This window comes from Hyperolius riggenbachi, chromosome 1, assembly GCF_040937935.1.
Source record: "Hyperolius riggenbachi isolate aHypRig1 chromosome 1, aHypRig1.pri, whole genome shotgun sequence".
Classification (NCBI taxonomy): Eukaryota; Metazoa; Chordata; class Amphibia; order Anura; family Hyperoliidae; genus Hyperolius; species Hyperolius riggenbachi.
The window spans coordinates 604,578,391-604,603,757 of record NC_090646.1 but is presented as its reverse complement, the minus strand read 5'-3'; the positions used below and the strand labels follow the sequence as shown (position 1 = coordinate 604,603,757).

General features: G+C 43.6%; 1 protein-coding gene across 6 annotated transcripts in view; it reads right to left on the bottom strand.

Annotated features, from left to right (window-relative positions):
• The window catches only part of KIF2A (kinesin family member 2A), a 129,103-nt gene that overhangs the window by 73,618 nt on the left and 30,118 nt on the right, over positions 1 to 25,367 (bottom strand). For all 6 annotated transcript variants that reach the window (XM_068249650.1, XM_068249643.1, XM_068249635.1 and 3 more), the window contains exon 2: positions 6,016 to 6,110. In XM_068249650.1, coding sequence (XP_068105751.1) covers positions 6,016 to 6,110 — 95 coding nt within the window. The remainder of the gene's footprint in view (positions 1 to 6,015; positions 6,111 to 25,367) is intronic.

Here is a 25,367-nt window from a genome sequence, read left to right as displayed (position 1 = left end):
AGAAAAGTCAAAAATAGTGAGATATCTTGCAAAGGGATGCAGCACTCTTAAAATTGCAAAGCTTCTGAAGCGTGATCATCGAACATTCAAGCGTTTCATTCAAAATAGTCAACAGGGTGGCAAGAAGCGTGTGGAAAAGCCAAAGCGAAAAATAACTGCACATGAACTGAGAAAAGTCAAGCGTGCAGCTGCCAAGATGCCACTTGCCACCAGTTTGGCCATATTTCAGAGCTGCAACATCACTGGAGTGCCCAAAAGCACAAGGTGTGCAATACTCAGCGACATGGCCAAGGTAAGAAAGGCTGAAAGACGACCACCACTGAACAAGACACACAAGCTGAAACGTCAAGACTGGGCCAAGAAATATCTCAAGACTGATTTTTCTAAGGTTTTATGGACTGATGAAATGAGAGTGAGTCTTGGTGGGCCAGATGGATGGGCCCGTGGCTGGATTGGTAAAGGGCAGAGAGCTCCAGTCCGACTCAGACGCCAGCAAGGTGGAGGTAGAGTACTGGTTTGGGCTGGTATCATCAAAGATGAGAGCTTGTGGGGCCTTTTCGGGTTGAGGATGGAGTCAAGCTCAACTCCCAGTCCTACTGCCAGTTTCTGGAAGACACCTTCTTCAAGCAGTGGTACAGGAAGAAGTCTGCATCCTTCAAAAAAACATGATTTTCATGCAGGACAATGCTCCATCACACGCGTCCAAGTACTCCACAGCATGGCTGGCAAGAAAGGGTATAAAAGAAGAAAAACTAATGACATGGTCTCCTTGTTCACCTGATCTGAACCCCTTAGAGAACCTGTGGTCCATCATAAAATGTGAGATTTACAAGGAGGGAAAACAGTACACCTCTCTGAACAGTGTCTGGGAGGCTGTGGTTGCTGCTGCACGCAATGTTGATGGTGAACAGATCAAAACACTGATAGAATCCATGGATGGCAGGCTTTTGAGTGTCCTTGCAAAGAAAGGTGGCTATACTGGTCACTGATTTGTTTTTGTTTTGTTTTTGAATGTCAGAAATGCATATTTGTGAATGTTGAGATGTTATATTGGTTTCACTGGTAAAAAAATAAATAAATAATTGAAATGGGTATATATTTGTTTTTGTTAAGTTGCCTAATAATTATGCACAGTAATAGTCACCTGCACACACAGATATCCCCCTAAAATAGCTTAAAGTAAAAACAAACTAAAAACTACTTTCAAAAATATTTAACTTTCATATTAATGAGTTTTTTGGGTTCATTGAGAACATGGTTGTTGTTCAATAATAAAATTATTCCTCAAAAATACAACTTGCCTAATAATTCTGCACTCCCTGTATAACAAAAACGCCTGGAAAACTGCTCTGATCTAGCGTTTTTCACAACAGTTTTCTACTTTCCTATACTTTACATTGGGCCAGAAATGCATTTCCAATCGCAAAAATGCTGCAGGAGACACATTTGCAGTTTGCTAAAAACCTTAAACTGCTGGTGTACACCATCCCATTGAGATACATTAGCCAAGCGTTTTCACAGGCAGCATCGGTTTTGAAAATGCTACCAAAACCGCTTGGTGTGCACCAGGTCTGACAGAGGATTTAAAATATGCTTAATTGCAACCAGACTAACGGTACACTGCTAGGCGAGTGGCACAAGCTATATCCGTTCTGACAATCCAGCAGTTCAGTTACCACTTTTTATTTGGTGAACAGTGTATTTTATTAGCATTCTATTTAGAAAGCTGTAAATAATGATGTTTTTACTTTCAAACATTTGTTTTTCAGCTCTTTTGTTTCACCGTCTCCGAACCCATCAGGGATTTTTTTTTAATACACTGCTAAAGAAAAAAAAAAAAAAATAAGACATCCTTTATCTGAATGAATGAATGAAATATTCTTGTTAAATATGCCTGTCGGCGGACTGATAAAGCGGTTTCTGAACGATCCGCTCAGCGGATCGTTCAGAAACAGCATTATCAGTCCGCCAACAGCGCGTACACAGGCGCATACTGTCGGCTAAAGACCGCCCTGTGGACCTGTCGTCGCATCTGGGGGTGCGTGTGTACGCACCTATAGTTCCATTCTTCTCTGCTTAATCTGTTTGTTATCAGCTGTGATAAGAATCCGCGACTGAGCATTCAGTCTAGGTTTGCCCTGGAATCATTATAGCAGAGTCACTCTTCTGTGGAGTCTTTCCAAGCCCAAGCCTGCCTCCTCCTGGCTTAGCTTTCCTGCTTTGCATCCTGCAGAAAGAAGCTCTGAAACAGACAAGTGTGGCTGTGTGATCTGTGTGCTCTGTCTGTGCAGCCAGTCATCATTATCTACTGTATGCAGTTTCATTTCTATGAGAGACACTTCCTATAGGCAGCCACACACCATGCCAGAATAATAAAGTTGAAAGCACACAGATGAAAGCCTGCAGCAGCTGCCCTGCTGACTATAGCTTCAGAGTCTAGACAGCACATGCAGAACAGCTCATAACCTGGAAGCAGAAGGGATATGAGCCGGCGGCCATATTGGATTTTTCCTGAAGCAATAATGATTAAAAAAAAACACTTAAAAAGGCACACCAGAGTGGCAAAATTATCAGGTAGAGCATTAATTCTTTACAAGCTATTGACTGATATGTTTATTTTGTGTGAATCGTTCATCTCTGGTTCCATTTATTAAGTGTTGCCTTTATTTTGTTGAGCGGAGTACATTTCACAACTTTGTTCCTTCAGACCAAACTTCCTCATACAAATCTGTATCTGTATCTATACTGATGCACAGGATATGAGTAATCACACTGAGGTGTGGGAAGTGGATCTGAGGCTGAAACATGAACAGTGAAAGGAAGAGGGAACCAGATCATGTACATTCATCATACATTTGTTGGCAATAAGCAAAAAAAAATTAAAAAAAATTAAAAACAAACTTTGGTACTTGTGTATTATCCTATGTGGAAAGTTTGGCAGGTTTTTGTCAAAGTTCTGTTTCTCCCCCAGGAAGATATGACCATTTTTGGAAAGCTGAAAGTCCCGGCTTTCTGTTGCACCAGGTCCATGTCGGCATGATGCTCAGTTCCCAAGTTATGGGGTTAACCACTTGCCGACCAGGGGATTTTTCACTGATCGGTGCTGCGTGGGCTCTACAGCCCGCAGCACCGATCAGGAGTGCAGCAGGGCGATCAGACTACCCCCCTTTTTTCCCCACTAGGGGGATGTCCTGCTAGGGGGGGTCTGATCGCCGCCGGCTGCATTTGCTTAGCGGGGGGGCTCTTCAAAGCCCCCCTCCGCAGCGTTCTCCGCCGTCTCTCCCGCTCCCTCCCCCTCCCCCTGTGAGCTGCGCAGGATGGATTTCCGTCCTGCGCATTCAAGGATAGGCTTCAGCCTATCATATGCTGGCGATCCCCGGCCAATCAGAGGCCGGGGATCGCCGATCTGCCTTACGGCACTGCTGCGCAGCAGCGCCGTATGATGTAAACAGCGGGGATTTCTTCCCCGCCTGCTTACATTTTGCCGGCGAGCCGCGATCGGCGGCTCTCCGGCTGTTCACAGAGACACCCTCCGTGAACTGACATGGAAAGGCCACTTGATCGAGCGGCCGTTTCCATGGTAACCCGCAGACGACCAGTTTACGCCAATCGGCGTTCGCTGGTCGTCAAGAGGTTAAGGAGGGGTGTCCCCTGAACTTGGCTGAATGATGAAGGAGCAGCGCAGCTATGCATCCTGGTCTTACTTCTCTCTGTCTTACCGGCATGGGCAGGAGACTCAATTCCACTGTGCTCTCTGCAGCAAAGTGCAGGGGACACCTGTCCCCCAAACCCCCCTAACTTGGGAATGGGGCATCACATGGGACCCAGTGCAAAGGAAAGTCGGGACATTCAGCTTTACAAAGATGGTTAGATCCGGCTAGGGGATAAAACAGAACATTAACAAAAAGCTGCCAAACTTTCTAGATGGGATAATACGCAAGTACCAGAACTATTTTTTTAAGTTTAAGGTTATCTGAAAATTTCTGCAAGGTTTTGGATTGATGGAAAGGTCAAGAGCTTGTTAAAGAGGAACTGTAGTGAAAAGGGGGGAAAAATACAAAAATCAACACATTGCGAAGTGAGAAGTTCAAAATAGAAGAGATCAAAAATTGATATTCACCATATAATTAGTTCATGTTGTTTTATCCACAATCATCTAAAAGGTTTTGTTTTTTGTTTTATAGATATACAGTGGTTTGCAAAAGTATTCGGCCCCCTTGAAGTTTTCCACATTTTGTCACATTACTGCCACAAACGAATCAATTTTATTAGAATTCCAAGTGAAAGACCAACACAAAGTGGTGTACACGTGAGAAGTGGAATGAAAATCATACATGATACCAAACGTTTAAAAAAAAAAAAAAATAGCTGCAAAGTGGGGTGTGCGTAATTATTCAGCCCCCTTTGGTCTGAGTGCAGTCGGTTGCCCTTAGACATTGCCTGATGAGTGCTAATGACTATATAGAGTGCACCTGTGTGTAATCTAATGTCAGTACAAATACAGCTGCTCTGTGACGGCCTCAGAGGTTGTCTAAGACAATATTGGGAGCAACAACACCATGAAGTCCAAAGAACCCACCAGACAGGTCAAAGATAAAGTTATTGAGAAATTTAAAGCAGGCTTAGGCTACAAAAAGATTTCCAAAGCCTTGAACATCCCACGGAGCACTGTTCAAGCGATCATTCAGAAATGGAAGGAGTATGGCACAACTGTAAACCTACCAAGACAAGGCTGTCCACCTAAACTCACAGGCCAAACAAGGAGAGCGCTGATCAGAAATGCAGTCAAGAGGCCCATGGTGACTCTGGACGAGCTGCAGAGATCTACAGCTCAGGTGGGGGAATCTGTCCATAGGACAACTATTAGTCATGCACTGCACAAAGTTGGCCTTTATGGAAGAGTGGAAAGAAGAAAGCCATTGTTAACAGAAAAACATGGGACACAGCAAACATGTGGAAGAAGGTGCTCTGGTCAGATGAGACCAAAATGGAACTTTTTGGCCAAAATGCAAAACGCTATGTGTGGCGGAAAACACTGCACATCACCCTGAACACACCATCCCCACTGTCAAATATGGTGGTGGCAGCATCATGCTCTGGGGGTGCTGCTCTTCAGCAGGGACAGGGAAGCTGGTCAGAGTTGATGGAAGATGGATGGAGCCAAATACAGGGCAATCTAGGAAGAAAACCTCTTAGAGTCTGCAAAAGACTTGAGACTGGGGCGGAGGTTCCCCTTCCAGCAGGACAATGACCCTAAACATAAAGCCAGGGCAACAATGGAATGGTTTAAAACAAAAACATATCCATGTGTTAGAATGGCCCAGTCAAAGTCCAGATCTAAAGCCAATCAAGAATCTGTGGCAAGATTTGAAAACTGCTGTTCACAAACGCTGATCTAATCCGACTTAGCTGGAGCGGTTTTGCAAAGAAGAATGGGCAAGGATTAAGAGGTCTCTAGATGTGCAAAGTTGGTAGAGACATATCCTAAAAGACTGGCAGCTGTAATTGCAGCAAAAGGTGGTTCTACAAAGTATTGACTCAGGGGGCTGAATAATTACGCACACCCCCCCTTTGCAGTTATTTTTTAAAAATGTATGGAATCATGTATGATTTTCGTTCCACTTCTCACGTGTACACCACTTTGTATTAATCTTTCACGTGGAATTCCAATAAAATGGATTCATGTTTGTGGTAGTAATGTGACAAAATGTGGAAAACTTCAAGGGGGCCGAATACTCTTGCAAACCACTGTACATATCCACAGAGGAAGACACCGGTTGCTTGGCAGTTGGAAACAGCTGTTATTTCCCACAATGCAACAAGATTCAAAGACCGTAAACTGTGAGGACATCACACTGTGGGAGAGGTTTCACCACAATATCCGCCATACAGACAGACCCCCATCATAATTATATTATATATCTATCATCCATCTATATATATTTTTATAGTCTGCTAAAAAAGAACACCTCTAAGAATAGCCAGCATGGGGAGTGTAAAAACACAGCAGGTTACCTCTTTCCCTTTTGTGTCGCCATTTTCAATCCACTCCACCGTAATACTTTCACTGTCCTCGTTCAGGGAAGTTACCATGGCTTGATGTATCCGACCTGAGAGCAAGAACACATTGACAACCCATTAGAGAGAACTATAATCAATATAATGGTATGCTTTTTATTGTAAGAATTTTAGAGTACAGATTCTCTTTAAGCCCCATACACACGCTAGATAAAATGAAACGCAGGCGAGGTGGTCGATAACGACCTGCTCTGTTGAGAAGCCTGTGTTTGCTCAGCTCCCAACTCCCCACGGCAGATTAATTGTACTCTCCACCGACCCCACCCACCATGTGACATCTCCAGCCGTGCCAAATAAAAGTCACCAGCTAATGATCATTTAGCCAAATAACAGAGCAACTGCTTCACTGATTAGCGGGTTTAGGCTTTAATTAGCTACCACATCTTTCACCTCTTGAGTCATCAAAGTCTGGCATGTTAGAGGAATGTTATGCTCATCCAAATGCGTCCAAGAGAAGGTCAATGACAGAAATATTTCTGACTTGCATGCAAATTTAATGAATGCAAATTATAGCAATCCAAAGAAATCCGTAAAAAAGTGCATAAAATCAAGCTAATCCTAATTTGCATGCAAGTTGAATTTTTTAACTATTGACTATCTCTAAAGGCAGGGACCCACTAGAGTCTTTGGATCTCTGACAATCGCCAGTCATTCCAAAAATACGATTAGGGCTAATCACAATTACAGGACATGCAGCATTTTTGTCAGCAAATGCGCTCCATAGTATGATTTGGGGGCCGATTGTGTTCTATTTCAATAAAGTTTATTTTATACTTACCAGGTGTTCCAAATGTCTGGGTTCCGCCCATAGCCCCACCCCCTAGCAAAGATGTCACAGGAGCTTATCTGATTGGAGCTTGAGAAGCACCTATGACCTTTTCTGGTAGGGGGAAAGGTTAGAAGCAGAAGCCAGACATCAGGCACCCAGTAAGTATAATAAACTTTATTCAAGCAGGAAGAAAAAAAAAAAAAAAAAAAAAAAAAAAAAACAGTAAACTGTACAGCACTTCAGAAAGCCAGGAATCGCAGTCACAATTGCGCTTGGAATCGCTGCAGCAATTCCTAGTGGGTCCAAGCCCTAACACGTAATATTGATGCAGTAGCCTCTTTTCAGCTTGGTGATCCATACAGCTGACAGGAATTATTGTTTCCGTCAAAACCCCCTTCCCACACACACACCTGACAGTGATTTACTGCGCCTTTTCCCATCTCTGCGCTCCAGGTCACCGCCTGGATAGTCTGTGGGTTTAAACGACTGTGTGTTTCTAGTACACCTGTATTGTTAGGAATGTGAACCAAGAACTTACTTCACCTACTCATATTAATGCTAAAACCTCACCTACACATGCTGGCTAATGCTAAACCCCACCTACACATGCTGGCTAATGCTAAACCCCACCTACACATGTTATCTAATGCTCAGCCTCTCCAGATCCACCAAGAATGACACAATGCATCAGCTTGTAATTCAGATCACGTTTATTTTCCACACAATGACATCCTTGTGGTTTCTCTCCTGTGTCGGGGTGGGACAAGGTAACTTGCTTTTATTAGGTGATTTCCTTTTATTTATAAACAGTCTTTGTCAAGCACACCATATAATCAGAGCACTCAGCAGCCAGAGGTGACCTAATTGAAATGATAGCTGAGTCACTGTTTGCACACGGGAGCATAATAGTAAGTCTGTTTCTCTCTGGGAGAAATGGAAATCTATTCAAAAGCAACAAAACATCATAACTCAGCTCATAGAGACACAGACAGTGTGGTAGACTACATCTCTCTGACCAGCTTAAAGTGGATCTGAGATGAATATTCTCATTGCATAATTGTGTTCCTTTCATATAGTTTATAGGGCATTCCTCAAGCCAAATACTTTTTTTTTTTTGTTTTAATACTCTAATGCCCTATAAACTAAACAAGCCTCGCCCACATCTTCTCCAAAACACCAAGGCACTTATGGTGTTTTGGCAAGGGCTTATGGGAGCTCAGTCTGGGCAGAAGGAGGTTACCGGCCAGAGATTTCAGAGGCAGAGGGGAGGGGCGAGTGAATTTTTCACAGGCTGAGGGGTGGAGATGCAGTTGCAGATTACCTGTGTACTGATAAACAGAACATGGCCACTCGTATCACAGGAATAAATCATCATAAACTATTGAAGCTGTATGCAGCCAAATTTGCTGTGTAAACTATCTAAACTTTAGATAAGATAAACAAGTTACTTGTTATAGTTAGTGTTTCATCTCGGATCAGTTTTAAGGTGCCCATACACTGGCAGACGGCGCAGCAGATTCGATCATCAGATACCTCTCTGAGCGAACCTGATCAGAGAGGGATCTTATGCTGGGCATACACGGTTAGATTTGTCTTATCAATCGAGCCGCTGATAGCTCGATTGATAATTTCTGATGCGTCCGATACCCCGCCAGATCGATTCCATGCTCGATACCTGCGGGCAGAACAGAAAGAATAAACGAGCGGAAGATAAGAAGCCACCCGCGGGGACGAGCGGGAATCGATCCGGGCGCCCGCGAGGACAAGCCGGAATCTATCGTGCGGCTCGATTAGTACCGTGTATTCCCAGCATTATGCTGCCACACATCTGCAGACAGATTTCCAATATAATTTAGTATGAAATCTATTGTAAATACTGTATGTGCAGCCTACTCACTAGATCTCCCACATGTAATACATAACTCCCGGATCCGTGGTGAGTGTGCAGTGTAGTGTAGTATTGGCTTACCTGTCCACTGGGGCTCCGCCTCTTTCTCCATTGCTGCCAGGAGAGCTTGTACCCCAGGACATCAGTACATGTGGTGGGGTCACATGGATACAGGCGGCAATGAAAGACAGGGGACATAGGAGGTGGCGCGCCAAAACTGCACTGCACTTAGCACGGATCCACATTACATGGGGGGGGGGGGTGCTGGCCAGGGGTCCTTCAGTCATTGACAATTCGAACGTCACTAATGCAGTGCACCCAACCAATCGCTTTCCCAGCATGCCGGATCACTTTAATCAATTTCGTACAGAAATTGGTCAAAACAACAATCAGGCAGCATCAATCTCTGCCAGATTTATGATCAAATCTGCGGAATATCGATTCAGCAAAGTAACGTATGGGAACCTTTACTTATTACCTGAAAACTAAACTGCTCACATTTAATGCTATCTGGCTCTTACAAGTACAGTCAGCTGTCTTTCCTCTGATTCTGTACACATTTGTATACACACCGCACAAAAAGGCTCAACTCATCTGTATTTAACTTCATATAAACTATGGCACATGCTGAGAGATCTCACTTGTGAGGACCTATGAGTGAAAAGCAGCCCAAGACACGCAAGTTAATGGTAATGTTATTAGATATAACTTGTAATCTTGGATTACAACTTACAGCTAACAATACCATTTAGGTGGAGCTGGCGGTTTCCTAAAATGTGTAGAAGAAAGGTGGCGTCATCCACCTCTACCTAGAGACCCAACCACAAGACTACTAGCCACAACACACTGTGTGTGAGACTACCTTTTGCCTTAATCTATTGGGGTGGATGGCTGGGTTGTGTGGTGCACTATAATTATGGACACCGCGCAAAAGTTGTACGTCATATAGAGCAATTCTATATGTGACCTGCCCAAAGCAATAAACATAATGGAGACTGATAACTGTGGTTTGTGCAGTGAATGGTGACTGCGCATCCACTATCACCATGCATAGCATGAATGTTGCATGTGGACCGAGCTGAATATTGCCAGTGGTGTTTAAAGGGGCACTTTGATGTAAAATTTAAAATATGCGCTAACAGACAAATAAGTAGTATGTTTTTTTCCAGAGTAAAAGGAGCCATGAATACATTTTCTCCTATTTTGCTGTCACTTACAGTAGGTAACAGAAATCTGACAGAAGTGACAGGTTTTGGACTAGTCCATCTCTTTATTGGGCATTCTCAACAAGGCTTTTATTCTTTATAAAGATATTTCCTAAAAAGGATTTAAACAATGCTGGCCAGCTTTCCCTGCTCGCTACACAGTTTTTTGGCAGTTGGACAGTGCAACTGCCATTCACTAAGTGCTTTTGAAAATAAATAAATCCCTGAGAATCCCCACCATGAAAAGATGGACTAGTCCAAAACCTGTTGCTTCTGTCAGATTTCTACTACTTACTGTAAGTGACAGCAACATAGGAGAAAAGTAATTTATAGATCATTTTACTCTGGAAAAAACGTACTTCTTATTTGTATATGTTTGCACATATTTAAAATTTTACAATTTTTCGCCATAGTGCCCCTTTAAGAAGCTACAGAGCTCTAATGCTGGGTACACGTGTTACGTTTTTTCATGCGATAGATGGACCAGATCGATAAAATCCGTCATGTCCAATATTGCTCCCGATAGTTTCCGCGCTCGATTTCTCATAGCGGTGAATGGAAAAAGATAAGAAAAACGAATGAAGATAAGAGAATTGAGCGCGAAATCGAGTAAAATTGTGGCGAAAAAACGATCGGGTGGCTAAATTGCATGAAAAAAACGTAACGTGTGTACCCAGCATAAGGTTCTGTTGCTAGCCTCATACAGGCAGCGATTTTGATATAGATTTTATACCAGTTCCTTGCTAGTGACAACTTGCTATATATATATATATATATATATATATATATATATATATATATATATATATATATATATATATATATATATATATATATATATATATATATATATATATATATATATATATATATATATATATATATATATATATATATATATATATATATAATGGAAAGGTTTAGGTGTTCCAAAGCAGCAGGATGCAATAACTGGTCAACCTTTACCTCAGTGTTGCCAGAGCGACCTTCACAATAAACACTCAGATCGCATGAATTGAACAGTCTGTAGACAACTTTACTCCTTACCACAACAGAGATCTACTCAGGGCTCATTCACATATTCCATCTTTCATGACCTGAGGTTTTCACATTTAAAGGGAACATAAACTGAGAAGGATATGGATTTTTCCTTTTAAAATCATACCAGTTGCCTGACTCTCCTGCTGATCCTGTGTCTCTAATACTTTCAGCCACAGCCCCTGAACAAGCATGCAGAGCAGGTGCTCTGACTGAAGTCAGACTGGATTAGCTGCATGCTTGTTTCAGGTGTGATTCAGCCACTACTGCAGCTAAAGAGATCAGCAGTGCTGCCAGGCAACTGGTATTGTTTAAACGGAAAAATCCATATCCCCTTCAGTTCACTTGTTGTAAGAAGATTCTTGGAGAATGCCCAAAATGCTCCATGCAGGAGCTCAGGGGTGGCCATATACCATATGTATCCCTCAGAGATCTAACCAGATGATCATCTCGACTTAACAGTTTGGCCGAATTGTTCCAGAATGGCAATCTACCAGGTACAACAAACCATTTGTAAAGCACTTTTCTCCCATAGCGCACAAGCATGATATGGCGCAGACCAGTATTTGGCTGATAAACCGCAGACTTTTAGATTTCTTCCTCTGTACCAATGCCAGGCTACACAAGAGGCTTTTCAGTCTGGATTTGAATAACTTCAAGGATGGGGGTTGTCTTTACTGAGTGTGGTAGGGAAATCCAAAGGGTAGGGGCAGCATGATAGAAAGCTCTTGCTCCAAAGTATTTGAGATCTGAGGTTGTGAGGTGTGGTGCAGTTTCACCAAGTCCTTCATGTACAAAAGTACACCTATTTTATTTCAAGTCTCATTTCAAGTATTTGCACACTTAATCCATTGAAAATAGTCGTTCACAACTGTGAATGTGATTTTCTAACAGGCTTAAAAAAAAATTGTACTATAGAGTCAATTAGACAATTACTAGACGTATAAAATGTCACATTTATGTTTACAGCACTTTATACTATTCAATGCAAGTGGACGGACATTGTACCACGACACAAGGCAGGCCACCTGCTGAGCACTGAATCATGGACAGAATTTATGATTACTGAATCGGGCAGTGAATTAAAATGATGCTTGTGAATCAGGGCTGTGGAGTCAGAGTTGGAGTCGTGGCTTCAGAAACTGAGGAGTCTGAGTCAGGAGTCGGAGTCACATGATTTTTGTACAAAATCCACAGCCCTGTTAAGTATTAGACTAAGGAGTCGGAGTCTGAGCAATTTTGGGTACCCGGAGTCGGAGTTGGAGTCGTGGTTTCAGAAACTGCGGAGTCGGAGTTGGAAGATTTTTGTACCGACTCCACAGCCCTGTTGTGAATAATGCATTGTTTGCCAGCAGTTGGCACCCAAACCCATTAATTGTGTGGTGACCAAAAAGGTGGTATATTTCCACCAGAAAGATAAGATCTGATGGTGTATGAGGACTGCACAATAAGCAGGGAAGGTGGAGAGCATAGGAGTTGCAGGATAGTCTTTATTCTACACATGGAACTTTTGTTCATTAATGTAATAAAACAGCTTTGCGGTTCTCTGTAAGAATGAATAGCAGCAGAATAACCCTCAATTGTTTCTTCCTTTGGCTTGCCCTTGTAAAATCTACATCTCTATGTAATCAGCATGGACAGGGTCCAAATCAAAGAGAAACAAGTTCAAGTAGCTTCAGCTGGACACTTTTCTTCTAGAGGACATTTCATCACTGTGAACTCAGAGCTTCCTCTCTATTCTAAAATCTACGCAACAGCATAATAACCTTTAAAGAAAAACATTTCTTTGTTATGGCTGATACAAATCTGACATAAATCTGCAGTATGTCTACTTCCTGCTTTCATGGTAGCAGACATAGGGTTAACTGTGTAACCCAGTAGTTACAAATTAGCTGCTCTGCCGAGATTTCTGAACTGACACAGCAGATATATCAAATTACAGTTGTGATTAGTCACAGATGAGGGGGAATCAGACAGGCTAAACTCAGGTATGTCGAACCGGTCCTACGAGGGCCAAGATCCTCACACATTTTTTGATACAGCTCAAATGAATTGATGGGTTTGAATCAGGAAAGGTGGGGTCCATCAGGTAGAACACATTCCTCTCTTTCTCAGTCCATCCTAAATACTGGCATGGATCTGTCCCTCCAGGCCTGGAGTTTGACACGTGCTCTAGATACATACAGGGTGCAATTCTCTGTTTTTCTCCTGTCCTGTGCAAGAGTCCACTCAGATCCACTTTAGGGCCCTTTTCCACAAGCAATCACAAACGCCAGTGATTGCGATATTTCATTATGTTATGCGATTAAGATTTTTCATTTGCATTATCACTCTAAAAATCGCTTCAGAAAGGGATTGTGATTTGCGATTTCCAAATTGAATCACTATAGTGGAAAATACGTCTCATGATTTCTATGATAAAACAACAACCCTAGCGATTTGCGATTCAGCTGTGCAGTGGAAAAGGGCCCTGACCTTGTAGTGAAAGAGATTTGGAGGCTGACATTTATTTCCTTTTAAAGAATGCAAATTGCCTGACTGTCCTGCTGATCCTAAGGGCTCGTTTCCACTGTTGCGGTGCGGAATCGCCTGGATTCCACCGCAGAAGAAATTGCATGCGGCTGCGTTTCCGCCTGCGGATTTAGCCGCGATTTCGCATGCGATTTCGCATGGCAAGGAGCCAGGCGAATTTAACCATGTCACTGCCTGAGTAAAGCTCCATAGCAAACCATGCGAAATCGTACGCGAAATCCGCATGACAAAGCCGCATGCGATTTCCCTATTAAATGCATTAGCGGCGATTCGCCCGCATTCCTCCCGCACGCGAAATCTGACGGATTTCTGCCGCACCGAAAAACGCTCCCGCCGCCGCACAAGCGGAAACAGCCCCATCCACTTACATTGACTATGCGATCCGCATGCAGTGCCCGAATGCGGATTCGCTATAGTGGAAACGAGCCCTAAAGCCTTGCACACATGATAAATAAAATTCATCCCGAGCTCATCTAGTGATTCACCTGCCGTGTTACACCACTCCCACACCGGTCCTTGCGTGTGTGTGTACAGTGTGTGTGTGTGTACAGTGTGTGTGTGTGTACAGTGTGTGTGTGTGTACGTGTGTGTACGTGTGTACGTGTGTGTACGTGTGTGTGTGTACGTGTGTGTGTGTGTGTGTGTGTGTGTGTGTGTGTGTGTGTGTGTGTGTGTGTGTGTGTGTGTGTGTGTGTGTGTGTGTGTGTGTGTGTGTGTGTGTGTGTGTGTGTGTGTGTGTGTGTGTGTGTGTGTGTGTGTGTGTGTGTGTGTGTGTACACACACACACACACACACACACACTATGCATAAATACAGTGCTAACCCTGCAGTGTCATCCAAGGGATGATTACCAAATCGGAATGATGTAAAAATGTTTTATGTAATTATGCTTTAGCGGGACTTGCCTGTCTCTCAATGTCTCCTCGGGGATAACAGATGATAGCCAAGTGCGACTGGTGGCACCGTAGTATGGCTGCCTCAACTCTTGGCTTTTGGACATTTTTCGCCCTTAGGCCTCTTTTCCACGGACTGTTGAACTGTGTGCTCAGCAAGCAGCCACCAGGCAGCAGTAAACAAACAGTTACCAGGCAGCAGTGCGCAGTTGTGCTCTTTTGAGAGGCATTTCACTGCCTATCAACTGTCCGTGGAAAAGAGGCCTTACTCACCATCCAACCTCCCCCCTTCCTTCCAGACATAATTGATTCTTATTCTGGGTGATCCCACTAATCGCAACAGTTGCTGCAGTAGTCAAATCGTGATCACTCCAGAAAATCGCAGCACTTCTGTGATTTAGCAAATTGCGGGCGCTTTGTAATTCTGCAAAGAACCCGTAGTGGGTCCAAGCCCTCAGCGACAGACGATTGTTCCTCTTATCTCCTGCAGGCAGAGCATAAAGCAAGCAGCAGCTAAGGTCACTACTTGTCAACCATCAGTTTGGCCATCCATGTAACCCAAGTCTAAAGCCCAATCTACACTATACGATTCTTTATATGATTCGATTACGATTCTATTTACAATCCTATTAAATCAGACATGTCCGATCGGGATTCAATTCGATGCAATTTGATTTGCCATTGTTTTGCAACGGCGAATCGAATTGAATCCCGATCGGACATGTTGGATTTAATCGAATCGTAAATAGAATCGTATCGTGTAGATTGGGCTTAAGAGCTTGTTCACACTAAGCATTTATTTTATTTTGTAAGCGGTCGTGATTTTTTAAAATCGCCATCAAAGCGCTTGTGCAATGTTGCTCTATGTGAGTGTTCTCACGAGCGATAAGCTTTCTTTCCAAGCACGAACGCGGGTCCTGCACCATTTCCTGAGCGTTTGAGCTTCAATGCAAGGTATAGCGAAATTGCAAAGTGCTTAAAAGGCGATTTGGTGAGCGCTTTTATTAAAAAAAAAAAGTTCACTTCCTATTTGGCTCAAATCGCTGGACGAAAGTGCTTAGAAACGCGCACAGCAAAGTGCAAAAACCGCTATGAAAGTGCACAGGGAAGAGAAGAAAAAAAAATAAAAAAAAAAAAAATAAAAAAAATAAAAAATCGCTCATTCCTTGCGATTGTGCTGGCGATTTATAATGTGAACAAGGCCTAAATGAGATTTTTGACACCAAGACTGTTTAAAGAAGCACCGTTTATTCCTCAATAAAATGAAAAGAAAAACCTGTACTTAAAATATCTTATTGTGCCAAGAATAGGATGCACTGCCTTTCTCCGCCTCCCCCCCAGCACAAGTCAGACAAGTCTGCTGCTACAGCAATCTAATGATATGCATGTTCGTGCTGGAAGATCTGTAACCTCACAAGAGTTCAGTCTGTACGCCATGACAACCCAATTACTTTATTCCATTAAATGGGCGCTAGACTGAAAAATGACCAGTCCTGTAACCAAAAGCCAAATCAGGAAAGCAGGCATGATGGTATTATGGTGTCTAAAGCAGCCATCTGAGGACAGAAAAACAAAGCCACCATTTAATCCAGCTTCACTTATAATGCAGAACTCTGTATTGTATAAAAGCAATAATGCAATTAGTTAATCTATAACTTACAATCATTTTCTCAGTTGTTTTGCAATTGTGCAAAGGCAGCCAACTGACTGATTTATACAAGTTCCCACAGGTAAAGGCTCATACACACATCAGACCATAGTCTTTGGAAAATGAAAGATCACAGACCAATTTTACCCCCTTCATGTAGTATGAGAGCCATACCTACAGTCTTTTCTATGGAGCTGAACTCCCCATCAGACAGAAATCTTTGCAAGATGCTGCACGCAAAGATGCTGTAGACATTCAAAAGATCAGTATCTGCAAAAGATCTGTTCCTGCCAAAGATCTGTTCCTGCAAAATGCATTCATAGTCTATGAGATCTGCAAATCATCACACACACCTTGTTTAACAGACATTCATCTGCAGATCAGATCCACCAGGATGGATTTTCAGATCTACAGATGATTGTCTGATCTGCAGATGAATGTCAGTTAAACAAGTTATGTATGATGATCTGCAGATCTCAGACATTGGCCTCAATTCACTAAGATCATGTTAGAGATAATAAGGCAAGAGAAAACTTACCTCCACACGTGAGAGAGTTATCTTACCTCTTCATTCCTTAAGTTACCTCTCCTGTAGTTAATTTACCTCCTCTGTAGTTATTTTCACATGCAGCTAATTAACAGCCTGTCTTTAACTCTGGAGTTATTTTAAGGATTGGAGAGTTAATTTAAAGACAGAAGAGTTAACTTTAGGCTTGCCTGAGGTAAAATGTTTCCTGAATACTACATGTCTCATCACCATGGTAACAACTCTAGAAGAGTTATTAAAGACAGGAGATAAGTTTAGTGAATTGAGGCCATTACCTCAGGCAAACCTAAAGTTAACTCTTCTGTCTTTAAGTTAACTCTTTAATCCTTAAAATAACTCCAGAGTTAAAGACAGGCTGTTCATTAACTGCGTGTGAAAATAACTACAGAGGAGGTCAATTAACTACAGAGGAGGTCAATTAACTACAGAGGAGGTCAATTAACTACAGAGGAGGTCAATTAACTACAGAGGAGGTCAATTAACTACAGAGGAGGTCAATTAACTACAGAGGAGGTCAATTAACTACAGAGGAGGTAACGTAAGGAATGAAGAGATAAGATAACTTTCTTACTGTGTGGAGGTAAGTTTTCTCTTGCCTTATCTCCAGCATGATCTTAGTGAATTGAGGCCTATGAATGCATTTTGCAGGAATGTAAAGTCATGCATTTTGGTCGTACCAATGGTCTAGCACCATAAAAATAATCGGGATACAGTTGGGGACATCAAACTTGGAGAAGGACTTAGGAGTACTCATCGACAACAAGTTAAATAATCGTACTCAATGCCAAGCCGCTGCAGCTAAAGCTAACAAAATTTTGGGATGCATTAAAAGGGAAATAGAAACTCGAGATGCTAGCATAATATTGCCCCCGTTTAACTCTCTAGTGAGGCCACATCTGGAATATGGAATTCAGTTCTGGGCACCACATTGCAAAAAAGATATTGCAGTTTTAGAGCAGGTGCAGAGACGAGCTACAAAATTGATACGTGGGATGGAAGGTCTCACTTACCAAGAAAGGTTAGATAAACTGGGTTTATTTAGTCTAGAGAAAAGACGCCTTAGAGGAGATCTAATTAACATGTATAAATACATCAGAGGGCAATATAATAGCTTGGCGGATGAGCTTTTTGTCCCTAGGCCTTCTCAAAGGACTAGAGGACATGATCTGCGCATGGAGGGAAACCGTTTTAGCCATTTATTTAGGAAAGGGTTCTTTACAGTAAGAGTAATTAAGATGTGGAATGCATTGCCACAGGAAGTCGTTATGGCAAACTCTATACCTGCATTTAAAGGGGGCTTATATGCTTTCCTTGCGTTGAAAGACATCCATGGCTACAATTACTAGGTTATGCTTAATGATGTTGATCCGGGGATTTTGTCTGGTTGCCATCTGGAGTCGGGGGGGGGGTTCCCTTTTGGGGCTGGTTGGACCGTGCCTTGTGGGGGTTTTTTCGCCTTCCCCTGGATCGGCGGGGGTATGTGGGGGGCGGGCTGGAATTGTGCTTTGTGCTGGTTGAACTCGATGGACGTATGTCTTTTTCCAACCAAAATAACTATGTAACTATGTAACATCTCAGGGAAACTCCGGGAATGTGTTGTATATTACAAATGTATTGTCTCTCTCTATGTCCTCTTCCTGAGCTATTTGTACTGTGCCAAAAACAATTCCGGGCATGAGCCCTCATGCTTGGCGAAATACATTTTCTGATTCTGATAAATTTTCTGATTCTGAAACTGTAACATCGCCCACTTGAGCCATAGGGAAACATGGACATTACGGGGCACATCAGTTGTCCACTCAGCTATAACTGACAGCAACTGATATATAATTGACAGCAACTGATATATTTCAGTTCTGACACAATGTTGTCAGAACTGGAAGGGATTATTGTCAGAAGAAAATGGTAAACTTCTGAGAGGAACTGATGGCAAGGTAACTATTTAATGTTCATTTGAAGTTACCTCATGTGTTTATTTTAAATAAATAATTTTACTCAGTACAGGTTCCCTTTAAATATGAATTCAGAATCCGCTACCATGTTTTCACGGTTACCACACAGTCTAGTTTCCAGCTCACAATGCAACACAGAGAAGTTTGTTACAGGCTGTTGATGTAGCAACCACATACGAGATAACTGCTTAGATCGCAAAGCTTATTGTTCTGTAAAATAGCTGAAGAACTCTGCAGAATCATGAAACATTTTTGAAACCATGTAACAGAGATCCATAACCTTGACAACACGTTTCCTCTAGAAAGGTTAGACAAGGTTATGAACTTAATGTCATCTGTTTACAGAGCAATCACTGGCCTGTCACAAGAGGCAGAGCAAAGATCTTGTTTCTAGTGTACTCAGGTCAAATATCGTTACTGTATAATAGTGTGTGCCCTGAATTACTTCACGATTTCACAGATTCAGGGCTGCAACTATCTAGGCCAGGGGTGTCCAAACTTTTAGGCCATATCACCATTCTTGAGAGTTCTAGGGGCCTAACTAACAAAATTAAAACAAAAAACTTTTGCTGATTGCCGTTAGGTATACTATGCCTGTGACATTTTGTCATTTTAAAGAGAAACTCCGACCTAGAATTGAACTTTATCCCAATCAGTAGCTGATACCCCCTTTTACATGAGAAATCTATTCCTTTTCACAAACAGACCATCAGGTGGCACTATATGACTGATATTGTGGTGAAACCCATCCCACAAGAAACTGAGGGCCCGTTTCCACTACTTAGCGATGCGAATGCAGCTACCTAGCCGCATCACTTCCGCATCTCCTGATACGGAAGTCCATGGAGGAGATGGGACGCGGCTGCGGGCGGATGAGGCCGTGCGCGAATCTGCAGCGTGCTGCAGATTCTCGGATCGCACCGCTGCGCACATGCACGCAGTGGAAACTCTTCCATTGGCGTGCATGTGTTTCAGCATACACACGGTGCGAAGCGGCTATGTAGCCGCATCGCACCGCTCCTTGTGGAAACAGGCCCTGAGGGCCCTTTTCCACCTGCAATCGCTAGCGTTCACGCTGAACGCTAGCGATTGCTGAATCGCAAAACCGGCGATTCCCCCAACGTTTGCGGCCGCGATTTTGCTATGCTATGCACTGCATAGCAAAATCGCGGCAATTATCGCTCCGCCGCGCGTTCGCGTTCCTGACAAAAGCGAATCGCGGTAGTGGAAATGACCTACCGCGATTCCTATGTTAAAAAGCAAACCGTAGCGATTGTAAAATCGCTAGCGGTTTGCGGTTTTGCGATTCAGCCAGCGCAAATGCGCTGGTGGAAAAGGGCCCTGAGGACCGTTGTACTCCTGGCAGTTTCCTGTCTGTGAACCTTGTTGCATTGTGGGAAATAGCTGTTTACAGCTGTTTCCAACTGCCAAAAAAGCATGCAGCAGCTATACCACCTGCCAACAGTAAACAGGTCACCATGTAATGTTAGAATGTAAATCAGGGATTTAAAAGATTTTACAATGGGCAAACACTGACAATCATTTATACATAATTTTTTGGTAAAAATAAAGCTCTTTTTTATTACATTATTTTCACTGGAGTTGCTCTTTTAAGGAAAGCAGAGTCGAGCTATAATTAAAGTTTTATACATACCTGGGTTTCCTCCAGCCCCATCCGCACAGATCGCTCCCACACCACCGTTCTCAGTCTTCCCCAGCTCCGGTACCGGGTCCTTTAAGTTCTGCCAGTCGTGGCCAGTCTGACGCAAGAGAAGTGCGCTCCCTATGTATCTCTCCGGTGCCTGCAATACGTAGAGGGCGCACTCTTGCGCAGACTGGCAGAGCTTACGGGACCCAGTTCCGGAGCTGGAGAAGACTGAGGACGGCGGCGTGGGAGCGATCTGTGCGCATGGGGCTGTAGGAAGCCCCAGGTATGTATAAAAAACTTATTACAGCTTGCCTCGGGTACACTTAACATATTTGGGACCGGAGCCTATGGTCCCTTTAAGGACAAGAGGGTTTTTTTTCCATTTTTTTCCCTTCCCTATCACTGTGATGGGCTCACAGTGATCAGGAGATCTGAAGCCAACGAAAAAGGCTCCTGACCAATAGGAGGAAGCACGGCTGTCACATGACAGCTGAGTTTATTTCCTCCTGGAGAAGCAATTGGCTCCTGACAGAAGCAAGCCACAGCGTAAAATCTACACCGAATCAGAGTTAGAGTCACAGAAGCAGCTTAGATTCTCCATACCGTGCTGCCGAGCCGGTTAAAGAGTACACAGTCATGTCACTAACTGTCCCTCAGAGGAGCTCATAACCTAATCCTTTCCAAAGTTTAGTCCAATCTTCCAGTCAAACTAATGCCACGTTTTGTGGGAACCAATTAACTTATCAATCAGTACGTTTATGGGATGCGGAGGGAAAAAACTGGGTCCTGAGGAAACCCACACCAACATACAATCTCCATGCAGGTAGAGCGCTGGCCCAGGTTTGAACCTGAGAACCAACATGGTGCTATCTCCACTGTGCCACAAACTCAATAATACTGTTGGTGTTTGGCATATTTCAGGCTTCCGAATGAAGGATCCCAAATTCAAACACTGCACTTCAGCACCCAAGCTAGGGAGCAGGGTCACGGGGGTTGTTTGTTCACATGGCACTTCCAACTTGGAAGGATGATGTACTGGAGTAGCATGAAGAGCGACATGGACTACTAGTCCGCTAGCTTGGGTGCTGAAGCATGGAGTATATAATTCAGGTTTCCGAATGCAGGATGCCAAAAATCAAACACCAACATTACTCAATGTTTAGCAGAAAGCTTTGGTAAAAGACTGAACAGAGTACAGTGATGTGGAGGGCTGTCTGATATTGTGCAGCCACTATTTATATAGCAGTTGTTCCTTGAAGCACAAGTGTGAGAATACTTTCCGAGTTGCTTATGAAACAAACACCAACAGCAATATTACAGCAGCTTTCTCCCATCTGCTGACAACCAGAAGTGGAGGGCTAAGGCTGTGCTGAGTCAGATGCTAACAATGACTGGACAGAGCCGCATCTTGCAGCAATCGGCATCTGTTTCAAGGTCTACAGCCACTGGCAGAATACTGAACTATTCCTGGTTCTCTGGGTACACTCACATTTTGTCATCTACATCATTCTATCAATTTATCGGGAACAGGTGACGGCACTCAAGCTAAAATACTGTCATCAGCTCCTAGAAAACGGGATGACTAATTCCCTGCAATACTGGATTAAGAAAAGGGAAGAAGCATATGGCTGGTTGAAGCATCACTTCACTCAATACCACAATTCTCCAGAAATGTGCCCCATCTGATGGGTACAAGTAGAGGAGCCGGCGGGTGGGCCCCTAGTAAAAATGTCAGCAATTTAAAGGATACCTTAGCGTTTAAGATCTTTTTGTAAAAAATGACACCTCGTGTGTTTGTGGGGAACTGTGCAGAAGGTTACCGCACCCCACATGCCCCGGCGTCACCTTCTGTTCTCCTGTAAATGGCCCGGTTCTCCATTTCCTCATCGGCACCCTCTGACCCGAATATACTACGCTGCGCATGTGCAGTATGTCCACTTCGGCTCCTTGTGACCGCACTCCAGGGTGACCATGTCTTGTACGCGTGCACTCCCGTCACATTACATACCCAGCGCGTGCGTGCTCCACCCCAAGCAGAAATACTGCGCATGTAGTAGGTCCAGGACAGAGGGAAAAGACAAGGTAGTAAGGAACAGGGCCAATTACCGGAGACCGGAGGGTGACGCCGGTGCACAGGGAGGTGCGGTAAGCATCTGCACCACTCCCCACACACACAGTAGGTCATTTTTTTTTAATAATCTAAGCACCAAGGTATCCTTAAAATTACCCATTTTGTTCTACTCACTTACCCGGCACCCATTCTCACATGAACCCTTCCCTCCTCTACCGCCTCCCTTAGTGCCCAACACTAATCTTCTCACCTAATGCTAACCTGCCCCTCCTAGGCTTCAATTCCTAAACCATTACCGCATGCAGTAACGCAGAAATCCGCTGATTTTACTGAACATTTGGAGGAATTTCAATTCACTAAGGCTGTTACTGCATAGCATGCTGAAATTACTGACCAGTGAAGTAAATTACCGACTTGTGCGGTAATTACCTCAACACGTCAGTAAATGTCAGTTCTCAAAGATTAGAGCATGCGGTAAAGTGAACTTTTCAATATTTATCTTCAGCTCTGATCTGTCGGAAACTAGCAAATAGCATGCCATGGCAATGAAGGCCAGCAGAAAGCAGAGGGCCAATAGGAAGAGCCTTCCCCTCCTGCTTCTCAGCCCATCTGATCCAATGCACTGGCGGGAGGGACATGACAGTGGCAGAGCAGGAGGAGACATTCAAAGAGGCTATTCTGCAACTATATAGTGATACACAGAAGAGAGACCACTAGTGGCGTGTTAGCAGATCTAAGGTGATGCAGGAAGCCCTTTCTTCTCCAACAAGCTGTCACATGACACAGGAAGAACAAGAGCGGATACAGACCAGTCCACACAGCTTGCTGCAGAAACCTTCACCACTTTCCACTACATCCTGGACAGGGCTTGGTGAATTGAAGAAACTTTTTTCAGTAAATTACCAAATTTCTATCGCACCTGTGAACATTTTTGTAACCACAACACCCCAAGACATAAAACAGACGGCATCAGGACTGTGAAGTTATTGAAAAAAATGCTGCGCCACCACAATGAAGACAATTAATATGTCGTTACTACAATGATATCACTAAACACAATACACATAAATGTCCTTAGATCCAGAGCAATGGTTGGAGTGCGCTGTGTTGAATCCTCTAGAAGTGTTTTTACATCAGTAACATCCACTGCGCGCTACCATATCTGTAAAACAATCTGACATAGCGTAACCTGCTTTCTTTGCATATAACTACACCCACATCAACCGTGTTAATGGTGAGATAGTGCCCGTGCAAAACTCCCTCCACCTCTAATAACAGAGCAGCTCACCAAATGATGACCACCAATCTACAGGTGGGATTCAAGCTCAGCATGTGGTACTCAGGGGCTCATCAGTAATCCACATCCATGATATCATAAAAAAGGCCTTTATTCCTCAATAATAATTCCTCCGCGGAGCCAGTACGCCTGACGCATGACACGGAAGTCCGGGTAAGCCGCTGATTGTAGGGGAACGAGCGGGACGCCGCAAACGGACCCAGCAGTGAAACAGTGGAAGCCGGACAGCCCTGCCGTTGTGATATGCCCAATTCTCCTCTGGAGCTTGTAAGTTCATAGAGGGCGCGAGAGGCGCAGTGTGTTTTATATGACAGTTGGATGTTACGCAATGAAGTTTTTTATGTTTTTTATTGAGGAATAAAGGCCTTTTTTATGATATCATGGATGTGGATTACTGATGAGCCCCTGAGTACCACATGCTGAGCTTGAATTCCACCTGTAGATTGGTGGTCATCATTTGGTGAGCTGCTCTGTTATTAGAGGTGGAGGGAGTTTTGCACAAGCACTATCTCACCATTGACACGGTTGATGTGGGTGTAGTTATATGCAAAGAAAGCAGGTTACGCTATGTCAGATTGTTTTACAGATATGGTAGCGCGCAGTGGATGTTACTGATGTAAAAAGGACTGTGAAGTAGTACAAAAATAAATAAATAAAAAAAACAACTCCACATACCCATAATTGCTCTGACTACACATCCCTGAGGCCTGGACGAATGAATAAATAGGCAAGTTTCCAAACATTTTTATACATAATATCTTGAGAGATGCTAACCTCACTGGCGGTAATCCAGAGTGTAGCTCAGGCTAACCACCGGGAGCTTAATGCAGAGTGTAGCGCGCATCGGGTGCTTTTACTCACCTCCCGGGGCATCCAGACATTCATAGCCCTTCTCCTTCCTGTCCTCCGAGGCTCTGAATCACTCTGGTGAGATCGTTATTGATCTCATTACAGAGTTACAGCGCCACCCGGAGGACGGAGGTAAAATTGCACCGCTGTAGCCCAGGAAGGTGAGTGAGAGCAGGGGCTGCTGCAGGCATTCTGGTGGCATGATTTTTACTAGATTTTAGAGTCTGAAACATTTTAAACAGACCCTAAAATCCAGAAATAATCATACCGCCAGAGAGGTTAAACACTGCTGCTTCTTATTCTGTATGGTGGGGGCTACTTTAAAGTGAGTCTGAGGTAGTTTTTAAAAAACAAAACAGATACTTACCTGAGGAGAGGGAAGGCTGTGGGTCCTATAAAGCTTTCCCCTTCGCCTCACGGTCCCTGCGTTCCCCCGCATGCTCTCTTCCACTTTGGCTGGGCTTCGGAAGTCTTCAGAAGCACTCGGGCTCCCAAACACTGCCGGCTCCGCACGCGTGAGTGCCCTTTATCGCCCACCAGCAGTACAGAGCTGCCTGTCTTCGGGAGGACTCAGGCTCCCGAAGACTTCAGAAGTCTCCCACAGTCGGAGATTTGAATGGAGAAGCCTGTGAGGGAACGAGGAGTCCATGAGGACAATGGGAAGGGTCTACAGGACCCAGAGAGCCTTCCCTCTCCTTAAGTATCTGTTTTTTGTTTTTTAAAACCGCTTCAGATTTACTTTAAGTCACGGTGAAATCCTTGCTCCTGTTACACACTGCTATAAAAGGTGCTGTGCTCAGTATAAAAACCCTACAGCATCAGCATTTTGCTCTGCATTTCAAAATCCAAACTACACTGTGCAATTACAGTCAATGTATTTTATTTCATACAGTTTCTGATGAGGTGAACACAAATGTGAATTAACTCCTAAACCACGTGCAAACTACTTCTG